Source organism: Danio aesculapii, chromosome 2, assembly GCF_903798145.1.
Source record: "Danio aesculapii chromosome 2, fDanAes4.1, whole genome shotgun sequence".
Lineage (NCBI taxonomy): Eukaryota > Metazoa > Chordata > Actinopteri > Cypriniformes > Danionidae > Danio > Danio aesculapii.
The window spans coordinates 21,715,365-21,729,937 of record NC_079436.1 but is presented as its reverse complement, the minus strand read 5'-3'; the positions used below and the strand labels follow the sequence as shown (position 1 = coordinate 21,729,937).

At 41.5% G+C, this 14,573-nt stretch overlaps 1 protein-coding gene across 1 annotated transcript in view; it reads left to right on the top strand.

The window, feature by feature from the left end:
- The window catches only part of chd7 (chromodomain helicase DNA binding protein 7), a 46,780-nt gene that overhangs the window by 14,706 nt on the left and 17,501 nt on the right, over window positions 1-14,573 (top strand). Inside the window, exons 3-10 of the mRNA XM_056474688.1 lie at window positions 2,863-3,281; window positions 9,316-9,451; window positions 11,962-12,090; window positions 12,270-12,335; window positions 13,151-13,206; window positions 13,473-13,587; window positions 14,115-14,198; window positions 14,398-14,535. Of these exons, the coding sequence (XP_056330663.1) occupies window positions 2,863-3,281; window positions 9,316-9,451; window positions 11,962-12,090; window positions 12,270-12,335; window positions 13,151-13,206; window positions 13,473-13,587; window positions 14,115-14,198; window positions 14,398-14,535 (1,143 nt within the window). The remainder of the gene's footprint in view (window positions 1-2,862; window positions 3,282-9,315; window positions 9,452-11,961; window positions 12,091-12,269; window positions 12,336-13,150; window positions 13,207-13,472; window positions 13,588-14,114; window positions 14,199-14,397; window positions 14,536-14,573) is intronic.

The following is a 14,573-nucleotide window of genomic DNA, read 5'->3' as shown; positions in this document are numbered from 1 at the left end:
GAGCATAATGCTATAAAATTCCTTAAAAAAGCAAATTGTGGACACATTTTAATCATCCCTGATCAAAAATCATCACATCGCACACTACTAATTATATCAGGTTCTTCTGTCACATTTCTAATACCAGCATTGAGTACGTTTACATAGACACAAACAATCAGATTTAATATGATTAAGACAATACTGCAAGTCTACCATGTGTTTTATTTATTTATTTATTTTTAATTTTTTTACCTTAATCTGACTAAAGTCATAATAGAACTTAACAGAAATTAAGACATGGAGTATGTCTACTTTAGTGCAGTACAGACATGTAAACACCTAAATCAAACTATTACCATCATGTAGGACTATTTGCCACGTTTTGGACTGGATATTCCACACACAAATGACTGTTTGACACTATTTTCTCCACCTACCGAGTAAGTAAATGTCCACGCACACTTAGTCCATGCTGAGGGTTTTTTTTTTCCATTTGGCGTGCGGTATCGAATTCCATTAAAAAAACAGTCCTTTATATTCGCATCCAATACCTCAGTTTGTCACGAGGGGCATGAATGAAAAGTACCTGAATGAAAGTGAAAGTGCCGAACTGCTGTAAAATGTCAAAAAATTAAAAATGAAACGCCTGAAATGACTTGAAACTCCAGAGGAAATGTTGATAGCTTGGCATCATAATGACGTTAATCGATCTATGTGCTATAACATGCAAAATGGGATCATGAAAGAAACATTCAAAAAGCAACTCATGTAAAAACCTTAATCATTTTATTGTCTAATTAAGATTAAGGCAAATAACGCTATTACTGATATCCATGTAAACAATGTCAGTGGCATTAAAAAACTTTAAATTGTTCTTAGCCAGTTGCTGAAGTCTTGTTTTGTGAATTTTTTTTTTTTTTTTTTTTTTTTTTTCTCCATATACTAAGTTTTGTTTGAGGTTGCTGTGTTGTTCACTTTCTTGCATACCACTAAGATAACACAGCCTCTTTTTTACTGCTCAAAATACAGCCCTCACCTCTCGCACTATTAAACCCCCATAAGTGTGTCACTTGTGGAATATTGAGAGGTTTCATGAGAAATAAATGAGTGTGACCTTTAAGTAGAGCAGGGCTTCATCTAAGGAACAGACTCTTCATTGTGGCTCCAATCAAACTGGTACCAAGCGCAAGTGCTCACAGCATCACATTAGGCTTTGAGAACTAAGAGAGAAGTGCAGATGGGAATGCATGCATGTTAATGCAAGTACAGCCATGTTAATAATTCTTTATTTGCCAGTTAGTAGTGCATACAAAGTGCTAGCCTGTTGAAAGTCTCTGCTGACATCAGTTGCTTGTCATCTCTCTCTCTCTCTCTCCCTAGGTCAGGTACAAAAGGGACAGTACTCGCACTTGGTGTACTATAATTTGCGCAAACAAAATACTGTAAAAGGAAGTTGCGGAACAGAATGGGTAAAATGGCAGATGTATGAATGTTCTAGTGTTTAAAGTGCATAAATTTAAACCTAAACTTCAGGCTTTTTGGGTGCAGGGATGGAGTAGCTTTTGCTGTTCTTTGGCATCTACAAGTGGTTATTTTGAGGGAGTTTTCTTTGGAGTAGTTAATATCTAGGTGTTTCAGAGACATAAATTTGTAGCTCATTTAGATTTGCTCTCAGCCAGAAGCAGGCTGAAGTTCAGCAGCAGAGAGCAATGAATCTTGAAGATAAAGTTTAGCGAGGGTTAGTTTCTGTGTCTGCGAGCCAGCTTTTCATCAGATGAATTGGGTGTTAACTCAGTGGTTCGCCCTGCAAAAAAAGCCTGCCGTGCTGAGCCGAAGAGCAGTGCTCCTTCAGGGAGTATTTAGCTCACAGAGTGAGCACTTTGCCTGCTAGATTAACTGACACGTCAGTCTCCCCCTCCGAGAGATGAAATCCTATATTGAACATATTGTATTCTGGACTGCTGCTGTCAAATTAGAAATGCAGAGAGCGCGTGCAGTAGGCCTATTGTCATTCATGCAATTGATTATTGGGTATGCTTGGCAAGAGGAGAGACATTTATCCGTTAAAGCAACGACAGAACACTCGCTGTTCCAGCTGCTCTAATGACTATCATTGGGCTGGGTGTTGGGCATTTTCTGTGACCTTGCCACTGTTTGCCATGCACTGTGCACCCTTATTTCTCATGCCGTTGTTTACAGGAAATATGCATTTCATCACCACATTGTAGTTTGCAAAGTCTTTTGTTTTAAAGTAGAGCGCATGTTATGTAATAAAACTCTAGACTAGAATCAACACATGGATTATAGAATCCATGCACCATATTCGTTTCTGTGTTGTCAAGAGGGAAACTGCTTTCACCAGGCCAGTTTTTTTTCTGCATATGTATGCCCTTTGAAAGCTTTAGCATATTGCAGTGAATTTGCTGACATCTAAAACAGAGGCATTCATGAAGTATAGATATAATTTATTAGTGTCAAAATGCCTCAGTCCCATCTGCTGTTGGGACTCTGGGAAGCTGGACGCTTAGCACAGCTGCCAACATGTTTCCTGTCTGTCTGTCTTTGCCATGAATGGAGAGTGAGTGAAATGGAGATAACAGCTATGACAGAGGCAAAAATGTTGCTGCATTAATTCTGCCGAGCTACAGCTAACACTGGCACTAATGGGAGCAAATGGATTCAAACCAAGTAGTAACATGGCACGCCTTGAGGGTCAACAGCAACGGGGATAGCTGTTTGAGTATGTTAAAGATGGTTTTGTTCATTTTCCCCCACTTTATCTGACTTGTCTAGGGAGAAAAAAACATCTACATTTTATTATATTTCTTAGGTATTATTTAAACTTACAATTCCCCTCGTCTCTCTCTCTCTCAATTGCAGCATTCTCCACCAGACCCTTCCCTGGAGATTATAACATCAAGTAAGACACCTGCCACGGGCCCAAACCTCCAACCAGCCAACTGTGACCTACAGCAGAAGGAGAGCGAGCTCAAGCCAAAAAAGAAGAAAAAGAAGAAAGCCAAGGTGAGTGAAGGCCAGGAGTGTAATAACATTAGCAGTGAGGCTGGAGGAGAGGGGACTGCTCTGATGAATGAGGGAGACACCCTTATCACTCCTCTGAAGAAGACAGTTGAAAAAAAGAGTAAAAAGAAACCAAAGGAGAAGGAGCCCAAGGAACCGAAAGAGCCCAAGACTCCCAAAACTCCGAAGACTCCCAAGACACCCAAAGAACCCAAGGAACCTAAGGAGAAAAAAGTGAAGACTGCCACGCCGAAGCCTAAGAGCACCAAAAAGCCCAGGTACGTGTAAAGTATAAATGCGTTATATACATGTTGCAGTTTTGCATAGTGTTATGGATGTTGGTGGATGACCGTTTACAGGACCTTCTAATTGGTATGGTTCTATTTATTTTATGTTTACATAAGTACATGTGCAGTCAGAATCCTCATGCTCATCTGGTTCATTGAACCCTAGATCTGTTTTAGTACAGGTGATTTTTATTTTATTTTTTTCTTGCTTTGGCACAAGCTGGTGGTGCAATATCAGAGTTCATTCAATTAATCAATTCATTCAAAGTGTCAGGGTTGTTTTGTTTTATTGCATTTGAGACACTGGGAACTTGATAATTGTCATCAAATTGTATAGATGTTGAACTTTTTTTTTTTCTTTTTTTTTTTTTTTTTCTTTGAACTGCAAGCGCTAAACCACAAACTTGACGCCTTTCTGAGGAAACCTTTGCTGTTACCTAAACTTGAAGTGGCTTGTCAATGCATCTCATCTTTGCTGGTCACTTGTTTTGCAAAATAGTCGGGAGTCAGTTTCTAAAATAATCCACACAACATCCAACTGACTTCTGAATACATGATGCTTATCGCATGTAAATGTCCTTTTTTTCTGTTCCTATGCCACCCTCAGTCACGTTTCCATTCCCCTCATTATAAGGAAGAAAAAACATCCATCCTGGATATGCAGAGTAGAAGGGCTGCATGGCCATTTTTCTTCTAGCAGAGGTAGTAATATGATCCGGCTGAGGAATGTGTCAGCCTTCCCCCATAACCACCTCCTCCACCCCCACTCAGCCGAAGCCCCATCACTCCATCGCCGCGTCCCTTTCATCCAGAGGAAAGGGCCGGGCCAATGCAAGCACTCAGCAGTGCATCTGCAGCACAGTGCCAGAGCAGTAGGTCATCTGAAGGGGAGGAGGGGACGTATGTGTGTGTTTGGAAAGGAGAAGGGGGATGTCTCCATTCAAAATGGCACCTAATGCAAGTTAGTCCACAATGATGTCTCATTAATCATGCCGGCCTGAATTTGACCAAATCTGCTACAGTGCTGGATGTGGCATTGGTGAGCCCCTGAGTATATTTTTTAAACTGACCCCATTTCTCAAAAAGTGGGCTACAAATAGCATGTTCCTGATTTGATGAGTGTCGTTCATTTCCTTTCCCCTATCTCAAGTTGTTTGTCTCATCAGGTCTTTATGCTTTCCGTGTTTGGTTGCTCATTTTGATCATGCGAGGGGAGTCCAGGAAACTAGGTTGGACATTAAAAGTTTTGGCCTCATATCTGTTTGCGCTCTTATCTGACAAAGAAAGTACAACTATAAATAGTCATTCTCAAGCCGCACCCAGGGTAAAATGTGAGCGTCTGTGTGCCCAGGTTTGTTTTCCATATACACACAGCCATCAAACACTTCAGAAAGATCCCTCCTCAGTGCTGCACTGCATGTGGATCTTTCCCCCCACGAGAAGACTGTTTTGCATTGCAAATGCACACCTCTCACCTTCAGTTTATTGGCAGGTTCCCAAGCAACTATAGCAAAGCCCCCGTTTTAGGCGGTGGGGTTGTTTTCTAACTGCATAACGCCCTAACTTGGGTGGGCAGTTCCATCTGCCCTTTGATTTTCATTTCATGTCGGAGCGGAGTCTTTCACAGATTATCTTAGCTACATCCTGTGCACTCAGATACAAAAACCACAACAGTCGCGGTTGCATAGGAAGTGCTGCAGTGTGTGTACTCAAAGCTCTTTGCTTGCGGGACCAGCATGCCTGTTCGCTTGCGAGTCGTACTACAGCACCTTTATGCCAGACTGCCTGCTTATTTGTCCTCAAACAAACACTGCACCTTGTCTCCCCTCCAGGCTCCAGTAGAAAAAAAGAGAGTTGGATTCTGTGTGACATTGAACCTCAAAGACAAAGTGCAGAGAGGTGGATGGGACAACAGAAGGAAAGGGCCAAGTAGCTCACTTTGTCATCCCCATTTATTTTTTATTTTTTATACTTGCAAGGCTGGCAGGCCTTCAGTTCTTTGGTGATCAGACAGGTCCTGCCTCAAAAGAGTGAGTGTGAAGGTGCAGAGAATGGATTCAAGAAGTGTGCTGAACAGTGAATGCGCAGCCACTGGGGGACAAGCTCACATTGCTGGTGGTACTCTCCTCCATCAAAGCCTCTCTTGCTAAAACAAAGAGCCACCTCCAGTGCTGGGTGCATTAAAGACCTCTGTTTTGACACTGCATTTTAAATGTTTTTATGTTTAAAAAAGTTGTTTAAACTGCCTCTTGAGAGTTGAACCTCCTAAAAAGGATTGTTTCTATGCTGTGCATGGCTGCACTTCAAGTAATCAACCAGCCTTCTTAGTGATTCAGAGTAATTCAATGGGTCCACAGCATGGGTGACATTGCTCTTAGAACACAAGACCTGACACTGTTGCCTTCGCCCTGTCTGTCTTCCTGTGTATCTCCTCAACTAGGCCTCAGCGCTTTCACACGCTATTGCATGCCTACACTGTCCTTTTCCACCTATTATCACATGCTTGCATGCTAGCAATCCTTCTGCCATCCGTCTCTCTCATACTCCACGGCACAGTTTGTGTTCCTTTTCTCATATATCTCAACTCACCCACTCATATCCTCTTTCCACACGTTCTCCCTCACAGTTCGCCACTCAGGCATTTCCCCTCCTCTAGTTTAGGCATGTTTAAGTGCAAATTTAATCACGCCACCTCTTTTGATTCCAGTCACTTTGACTAACAGGGTGTGTTTGGGGGCATGTCCTAATTTAAAAAAAAAAAGATGACCTTGTTTTGTCTTTTTGTTCTTAATTAGCTGGCGCTCTGTAGAGGATGCAGACTCCTGTTTTGTTTGCCTTTTAACTTGTTGTAGCATGTTTGTTCTGTGTTTTATGTCCTTGTTTATGTACGTGTGTTTACGTTTACGCCTGTGTGATGCTGCAAAAGAGCTGTTGAGGGTAAACAGTCATGTGTGTACGTGTGAGCAGCTGCTGTTAGAGCGAGCAACGTAGGGGGGTCCAGCTGAAGATGAGTCATCTCACTGGCGACGGCAGGTGTCCCATTAACCCCCTGGCCCTCTCTCCTCCTCCTGAGTGTCAGCACTGGAGCGCTGTGGCTCATACAAACCTGCAGCGGGGCCTGCGTCCTCCCCCTGCTAATGCCAATTAGCCCCTCTCTCTCTCCCTCTCTGCCAGCTTGTTTCAAAGACTACACACGCCATGGCCCACCCCACTTGCCCGTTCATCTGAATCTACAGTGCATGTCCTGCATCCTATAGCAGCTCTTTGGCTTTTATAATTCGTAAAGGTCAGCCATCTAAAGGAAGACTGTCATCCCTCCCCCTAAACTGAATGTTCTTCCTGCCCTCGTGGCTCCCCCCCCCCCTCCTGTCCCTTTTTTTTTTTTCTTCCTTTTGTATGTGCTTTTTTCCCCCTTTTTTTTCCCTCCCGCTTTCCTTTCTGGCTGTGTTTGCTGAGCAGTGACAGTATGAAATCCAAAGCCATAGAGTGGTGCGACTGCAGGTGCTTGAGGAGTGTGGTAGAGAGAGAGACTCTGACTGAGGCAAGCAGATGGCTTTAGCCAGTGGCGTCCAGCCAGAGGAACAGGTGCGGGTCACGTGACCGCCGGTTACCAGGGCGATTTGATTGCTCTTGGCGTGCGAATGAAAAGAGAGGGGGGCCCCAGAGCGAGAGAGCGCGAGAGCCTCCAGGGCATTGTGTAATCTGTGGCAGGGAGAGAGCGCGCGACTCTGAGCTGGAAGTGGAGTTAACTAGCTCTTCCTGCTCTCATTCCCTCTTTATTTGTTGGTAACCCGACTTAAGAAGGGAAAGACATGAAAGCAAAAACCAGCAGGTAGAATCGAAAACTACAGGAAAGAGTAATTTTATGGTACAAATATCTTGCACGTATAGGTACACATGACATGTGTCTTGTGATTTGTTACATTCCACCAAAATGGCTTAAACTGCAATTTATGACCTCTTAAATGACTTTCAAACTACTTTTAATCTTTTTTTTAATTCTATTTACAAATTAAAAGAACTGTTAAATGTAAAAGTAATTTAATTCTTTATAGAATCAAACATCTAGCAGAATTTGGACAAAAGATCTATTTAAATATAATATAAATTATAAGAACCTAGATTATCTGCATTAAAGATGGATTAGGAGATCTTGGAAAATGCTAATGGTAGCATGATAGCACAAAGACTACATCTCCCGGCTGCAAATCATCACCCAAAGCCATGCGCTAGACAAATCATTACAATTTATCTAAAGGCTGGTTTATACTTCTGCGTCGAGTGATCGGCGTGACCCATGGCGCCTGCCTTGCACGAAGTCATGCATTTATACTTCTGCGTGCTGTTTGTGTTGCTCTGGAATAACACTTATGAAACGCTAGCTGATAGTAGGTTTTTATGTGCCTCTGTGTTAAGTTTCTTCACGTGTGTTTTGTTTTTTCTGATTGCTACCTTAATGTACAAGTAGCTAAAACTTGCTCATTCAGAGACATGAACCGGTGGACATGCATACCTTTAATCATAAGGTAAACCCAAAACAAAAGTTTCCATCTGGAGCTCCTTGACAGGACTCCATACTCGTTAACGCATTCCATTGGGCTCTCAGCACCGCCCACACATGTCACCGTTACAAAGCCGACCAATTACAGAGCTTGCGCTATGCATTGCTGTGAATTTTTTTGAGTGCATGTCAGGGCTGTGCGACCATGCAAAGGCTGCGCCGGAGCATACGCTTGACGCAGAAGTATAAATCAACCTTAACATTCACCAGTAGGGGTGTGCAATTTGATGAATATCATATAGACAGAGCAAAGTTCTGCCACAGCCATATCACCCTGCAGCTCAAGACCGGTTACTCATTGAAGCTATGCAGGGCTGAGCATGGTCAGTACCTGGATGGGAGACCACATGGGAAAACTAGGTTGCTGTTGGAAGTGGTGTTAGTGATTCCAGCAGGGGGCGCTCAACCTGTGGTCTGTGTGGGTCCTAATGCCCCAGTAAAAAGTGAAGGGGACACTATACTGTCAGTGGGTGACGTCTTTCGGATGAGACGTTAAACCGAGTGCCATGGGATTTTTAATGACCAGGACGGTCTCATAAAAAGTAGGGGTGTAACCCTGGTGTCCTGGCCAAATTCCCTCCATTGGCCCTTACAATCATGGCCTCCCAATCATCCCCACCACTGAATTGGCTCTATCACTGTCTCTCCACTTCACCAATAATTAGTGTGTGGTGAGTGCACTGGCGCCGTTGTCCTGTGGCTGCCGTCGCATCATCCAAGTGGATGCTGCACACTGGGGGTGGTGTGGAAAGACCCCCCCCCCTCTCATGGTTGTGAAACGCTTTGGGTGTATGGCCATGGTGTCACTAAATACGTTGTTTACAGTAATAATTTTTTCATAATTGATTAGCGCAGTACTACACACCATTATGGGATGCAGAAAGAAACTTACATAATAGTATCTTGAGAAAGTTGCGATCTTGAAAGTAAAATGCTAACTTGTATTTTAGCAAAATTATGTTGGATCTGTTATCACTAGTTTATGCTTTTTTTTATTAAATAAATTTTACTATTTTTAAATTTCTACATTTTTAATCAAACAAATAAAAAAACTATATGATGTGATCCTTCATAATTTAGTATAATCCTATTTATATCCTTAATAATTACAAATTTTGACAGGCAGGTAGGACAGCCTATCATAAAGTTCAATCAAACATTTTGATTGGATGAACTCCTTTTTGGTCCACAGAACTGAAGAGAACCACAGAATATTCTTGCAAAGAATATTAAAATGCATATAAATATGTTTGGGCCACTGAATTTAATAACTGATATCAGGATTTAGAGACCAGCATAACAAAAAAGACAGTCACCTATTGCACCTTTAAGTTCTTGTGCTTGAATGACATTTATCATTTATTTCTAAACTAATCAGTGTAATGGTTTTACATTTGTACCACACAAATCTGTGGTTTATTGGTGTGACTGTTGCATCAACCAAACGTCCCTGTTCACCCACAGTGCTAAGAAGTCTGACTCTGAGTCCAGTAACGGCGCCAAGAAAGAGGCAAAACGTAAGAGAGAGCCCTCAGTCACCTCTGATGTGGAGAAAACACCACCACAGTCACCAGAAGAGGAAGATGATGATGGTGTTCAGGTAAACTTGCTTGTATTCAGATTCTGACAGTGTAAGCATTTTGATTGTCTTTGTCGATCGACTGATATGAGTTTCTCTGAGGCTAAAGGCGATACCTAGAGATTGACTGATAATACTGATATATTAATGTCTCCCTTTTAGGGCTGCACGATACTGGGAAAATGAGATATTGTTGCTGACTATTGCGATAGGGATATTTCTTGCCATATATCATGTCAGTAGAGAAATTCTATTTTTAAAAGTCATTTGTAATGATTGCATTAAGTACATAGATTTAATTACATGAAGTATTTTAGGCTTAAAAACATTTAGACTTTGTAACACTATTGGCTCGTTTCCACTGACTGTTACCGTACGGTATGGTTCGGGTCGGTTTGGGTCACCTTTATCAGGCTTGCGTTTCCACTACCTAGGGTACACTTTTGGTGGGCGTGGTGTATGACAAAGTTTGTCAATGTCATCTTTGATCGAGAAAATGTCTATAGTAAAGCTGTACGGGTCGCTCACATGCCATATGAGAAGCACTTCTCTCAAAACAGATGCTTTATACACAAATACTTGTGTTATAAATGTTCATTACTAACTTTTCTATGAACATGAGTTGATTATAACTGCAGATCAATGATAGTGCGATATTGCCTACTGTAACATCTGTAATAATATAAAATAAATGCAACATATATGAGCACATACAGCCCCTTACAGTCTCCGATATGATAATAACAACAGAAGAACACACAGCATACATTGTCCTTTTTTTAGGTTCAAAAACAACACAACATATAGCCCACAGTCAGTGCAAACCTCTCATCTTTGTCTTCAGCAGCACATGTAGCCTCTGTTAGAGAGTGATTGCATCATTCTGAGTTCATAATAGTCCAAAAGGAGGTGATAATAGTTAAACATGGCAGTTTGTTCACGTTTGCTGAAAAAATAATGTGCTCTTTTTTTTCGGCTTCTCCTTTGTTCGTTTTTTTTGCGTGTCACTCTCACGTTTGTCAGTTTTTGACAGGATCGGGTTTCAAAAGCACGTCCATAATCAAGCGCACGTTATTATTGTCAGCTCAAGAAGTTTGTTATTTCAGATATAGACACGCGCTGAGCGCAAGCAAAAAAGCGAAACCGCTCACACTTCAGACTAGCTCGTAAAAAATATAAGGGGCACAGGGTAAATCTGCTCTTCTTTTTGTGGCTGTTCATCAAAACAACGGCAAGGTTTGTTTGAGCCCGGATCGACCATGGCTCATTATTGTACGTGTATATATAATTAGGCTGTATCTATCTGTATTTTAAACATGGCGGGTCCTTTGTTTTCATTCTGGCTTGTTGCACTAGCAAATGACGAATCTCTGTAAACCAATAGCGTTCAGCTGTGTGTATAGCTCCGCCTTTTGGTACTCTTTCTCATCTTTGGTACCCTTTCGAAAGGGTGCCAAAAAAGTGGTGCGCCTTTTGACAGTGGAAACGTCCATAAAAGCCTACCGAACCATACCTTACCGTAGTACTCAGTGGAAATTGGCCATATGACTAAGGCCCAATCCCAATTCTATTTTTCGTATTTATCGTATTTTTTGGTATTTATCTTCAGGAAATCGCTGAAGACAATGATAACATTTTACAGGGTGTCTGTGGGGTCTATAAAAAGTATTAAGTTGATAAATCAGTTATGAGAAAATTAAGGCCCTTAATTGCATTTTTAAGAGGTCTTAAATTTTGTTCAAGCGTTGTCCAAAGTGTTAGTTTGAACTCTGAGTTTAAACGGTGGCTGAAACCTGTCGCTAAAAACAACCTGCTAATTTATTCTTTCAAGCTTTTTCTTCCGAGCTTATCTGAGTTCTGTTGCATGGTTGTGCTCCATTTGATTTATTTAACTACAACTGTTTATTAAGTTTGATACTGATTAGAACTTTAAGTGGCGATGAGATCTTAAAATATTCTGAGAATATCTTTAAAAAGTCTTAAAAAGCCTTGAAATGACCTTTTAGGATTCCTGCAAATACCCTGTGTTATCATAAGGATATAATGTGACAATAAGATTGTAATTGGGCTGTGCATTTACACCGTGGCCTTATTCACCTATCTAAACACACGAAAACAACATTAATGTTACCGTACCCCTTCACGTGAACACGCAAAACGGGGTGTGGGGTAAGGTAAAGGGCTAAGGGGGGTAGTATTGGGATTGGGCTTAAAAATCTTGCAGATATTATGATACTTTTTAGAATATGTTGTCATTTCTGTAATTTTGGTTATTTTCCTAGCAATTAGTATAACTACTATAAATTGTCACACCTCTATACGAAACACATTTCATGTAAAAATTATATCACAATTATTTTTCAATATTGTGCAGTCCAATGTCCTTTATCTAGTTGTGCATAATGTACAAAAATGTTGTCATTGCCTTTTTTTATTTATCTCTAAATTGATTGCCTAGTAAGATTTCAGTGAATATAATTCTATATTTTTGCCATTGTGTAATTTGGGTGTGTGTGTGTTCTTGACTACAGAAGAGACGATCTAGTCGGCAGGTGAAGAGGAAGCGATATACTGAAGATCTTGAATTTAGAATTTCGGATGACGACGACAATGGAGATGATTCTGCAGGACCAAAGTCTCCAACTACGTCTGAGCACCAGGTCAATATCACGAGGACTTATGGTTGTGTGTGTGTGTAAAATTGTTTATAATTGTGCTGATGGCTTATTAACAGTCCCCACAGTAGAGCTGGAAAACTGCTGATGTAACCTGCTGTTTGTTATGCATGATGGATGTTCTCACACTGACTCTGTGTCCTTCATTCCCCTGTGTGCTGTAGGAGTTGCCGGATGCGGAAGGTCCTGTGGTGGAGAAGATCATGGGGATGCGCATGGGAAAGAAAGAGGTGAGCTGAGCTGCTGAAAGCCTCTCACACCAGTTTAAACCGCTGCTGTCTGCTGGATCAAGGCAGATTACACCTAACAGCTGTCTCAAATCCTGCCCCAGACCCTGTGATTGCCAGGAAGATGCCTGAGTGGGCTGATATTGTCTTCAGCATGACAGTAGTAGTATTAATCCAGGAAAGGCCATGGCCGGTTCAGAGTAAAGCCGGTGCAAGGTCTTGAGATGAAGCCGTGTAAGAATAAACTGTCTCTCAGCGTGATAAATCTCAGATCCTTAGTTGCAGGCCGTGGTAGCGTACAATGTTACTCCTTTGAAACCGCTCCACAAAACAAAGCCTGGCCAAAAATAATACGCCGTGCATGGCTCTTAGTAGCACAGCTGCAAATGGGCTCCCGCCCGAGGAAATGGTAGGTTTGGCGTCTGCCGTAGCGCTGTGGTTTTGGCAGGATGCCAGGCCCCGGGTCAGCTCCCTGTGAATGGGGCTGTGTGTGGTAGAAGAGCTGAAGTGATTCATGACTCAGCCACACAGCGTACTACTAGCTGGAGAAAGAGAATAGGAGGAGGATTGCTCTTACTTTTTTTTTTTTTTCTTTTTTTTTTTTTTCCTTTTATAATCCCCACCCAGTCTGTCTTGTCATTGCTTTTGTCCTGGGGCATTACATTTCAGAGCAATGACAAAACATAGTTGTTTTTCACAGGAAATGGTTTACACTTGTGATGGATCAAAATTATGCAAACTAGTTATTTTAAGACTCCAAACATGGTATAAACACACCCTTTTCAAACAACTAATTAATGTTCCTGCTAATTTTACAGTTGGCATCTGGAGAAGAGATCGAAGTCGAAGAGTTTTACGTCAAATTCAAGGGCTTGTGAGTATCGCATTAACTAACACTCCTGTCTAATCTGACTGTGTAGCATACAAATGGCAAATAGAAAACGATTTTGTTTGTCAGTTTGCAAACTAAGCCAAGCGTCATTGGGTTTTCTCATGTCAAATGGACATGCTATAATTCATAGCATAGATTAAACTTGCATAAACATGCTTAGTCTTGTTTATCTGGGATATGCTACTCATTTAATAGTACTTTTCTAAGTTTGTTCAGCAAAGTAAATTTAATTGTCTTGTTTTTTTCAGTTCTTACTTGCATTGTCGCTGGGCAGACATTGAAGAGCTAGAGAAGGATAAGAGAATCCAGCAGAAGATCAAGAGGTTCAAGGCCAAACAGGCCCTTAGTACCTTCCTAACTGAGGTTAGAATTGGCCCTCCATTTTCCTTGTCATCCACCATTTTGTCTTTTTTTATTATTCTGTTCTTTCTACTCCCATTTTATGGCTTTCACTGATAATGGTGGCAGTATGTATGCTCAGCAGTGGTGTGTTGTGCTGGTATTATGGTGTCGTTTTGAACAATCTCATCCATGCTAAGGCAATAAAACGCCTCACTTCAAGCCCTTATCTCTTTTACACGCAATCTCACAGCACATGCTGCTCAGTTAACTTCAAGTTAAAGTAATTCAAGCAGCTGCACTGAAATGTATTCCGAGAATTTCATTTGTGCTGTGCAACTCCACACTACATTTGAAAGGGCTTTTCAGTCTATCAAAACCAGGTGGGGTTTTCCCAGAGAGGTATATGCCACCCACATCATAAAAGCTCGGAAAATATTCCACCTGGTAGATTCTCATTTAGAGGCTTGTAGTAGTTGCGGCTCAAGCACCAGTGTAATTGCCATTCTGCAGTGCTCCATCTAACCAATCAATCACACTCTTATTGACAGATGGATGATGAGCCCTTCAACCCAGATTATGTGGAGGTGGACAGGGTTCTGGATATGTCTGAAAGCACAGATGAAAATGGAGAGGTATGACTTCTCTCTATCATCAATCCACTTCAATCGTTCTCAAACCATCTGTCTCTCATAACAACATGGGTTACCTTGATTGAAGCTCTTACTAGATATGTTGCGGCTATGAAGATGTCAGTCACACCGCCCCCAGAAAATTTAGAAAAATTGGGAGAACCATCTTTTGGATAATAGTTGTTTATGTGTGTTCCTACAGCTTGTAACTTTGTACCTGGTGAAGTGGTGCTCCTTGCCTTATGAGGACAGCACGTGGGAGTTAAAAGCTGACATAGACCAAGTGAAGATTGAGGAGTTCGAGAGAGTGATGGCGCGTGAGCCTCAGCCGAAGCGCGTGGTAAGAGCTGGCACTCTTCTAGCCTTCTCTTTATTTTC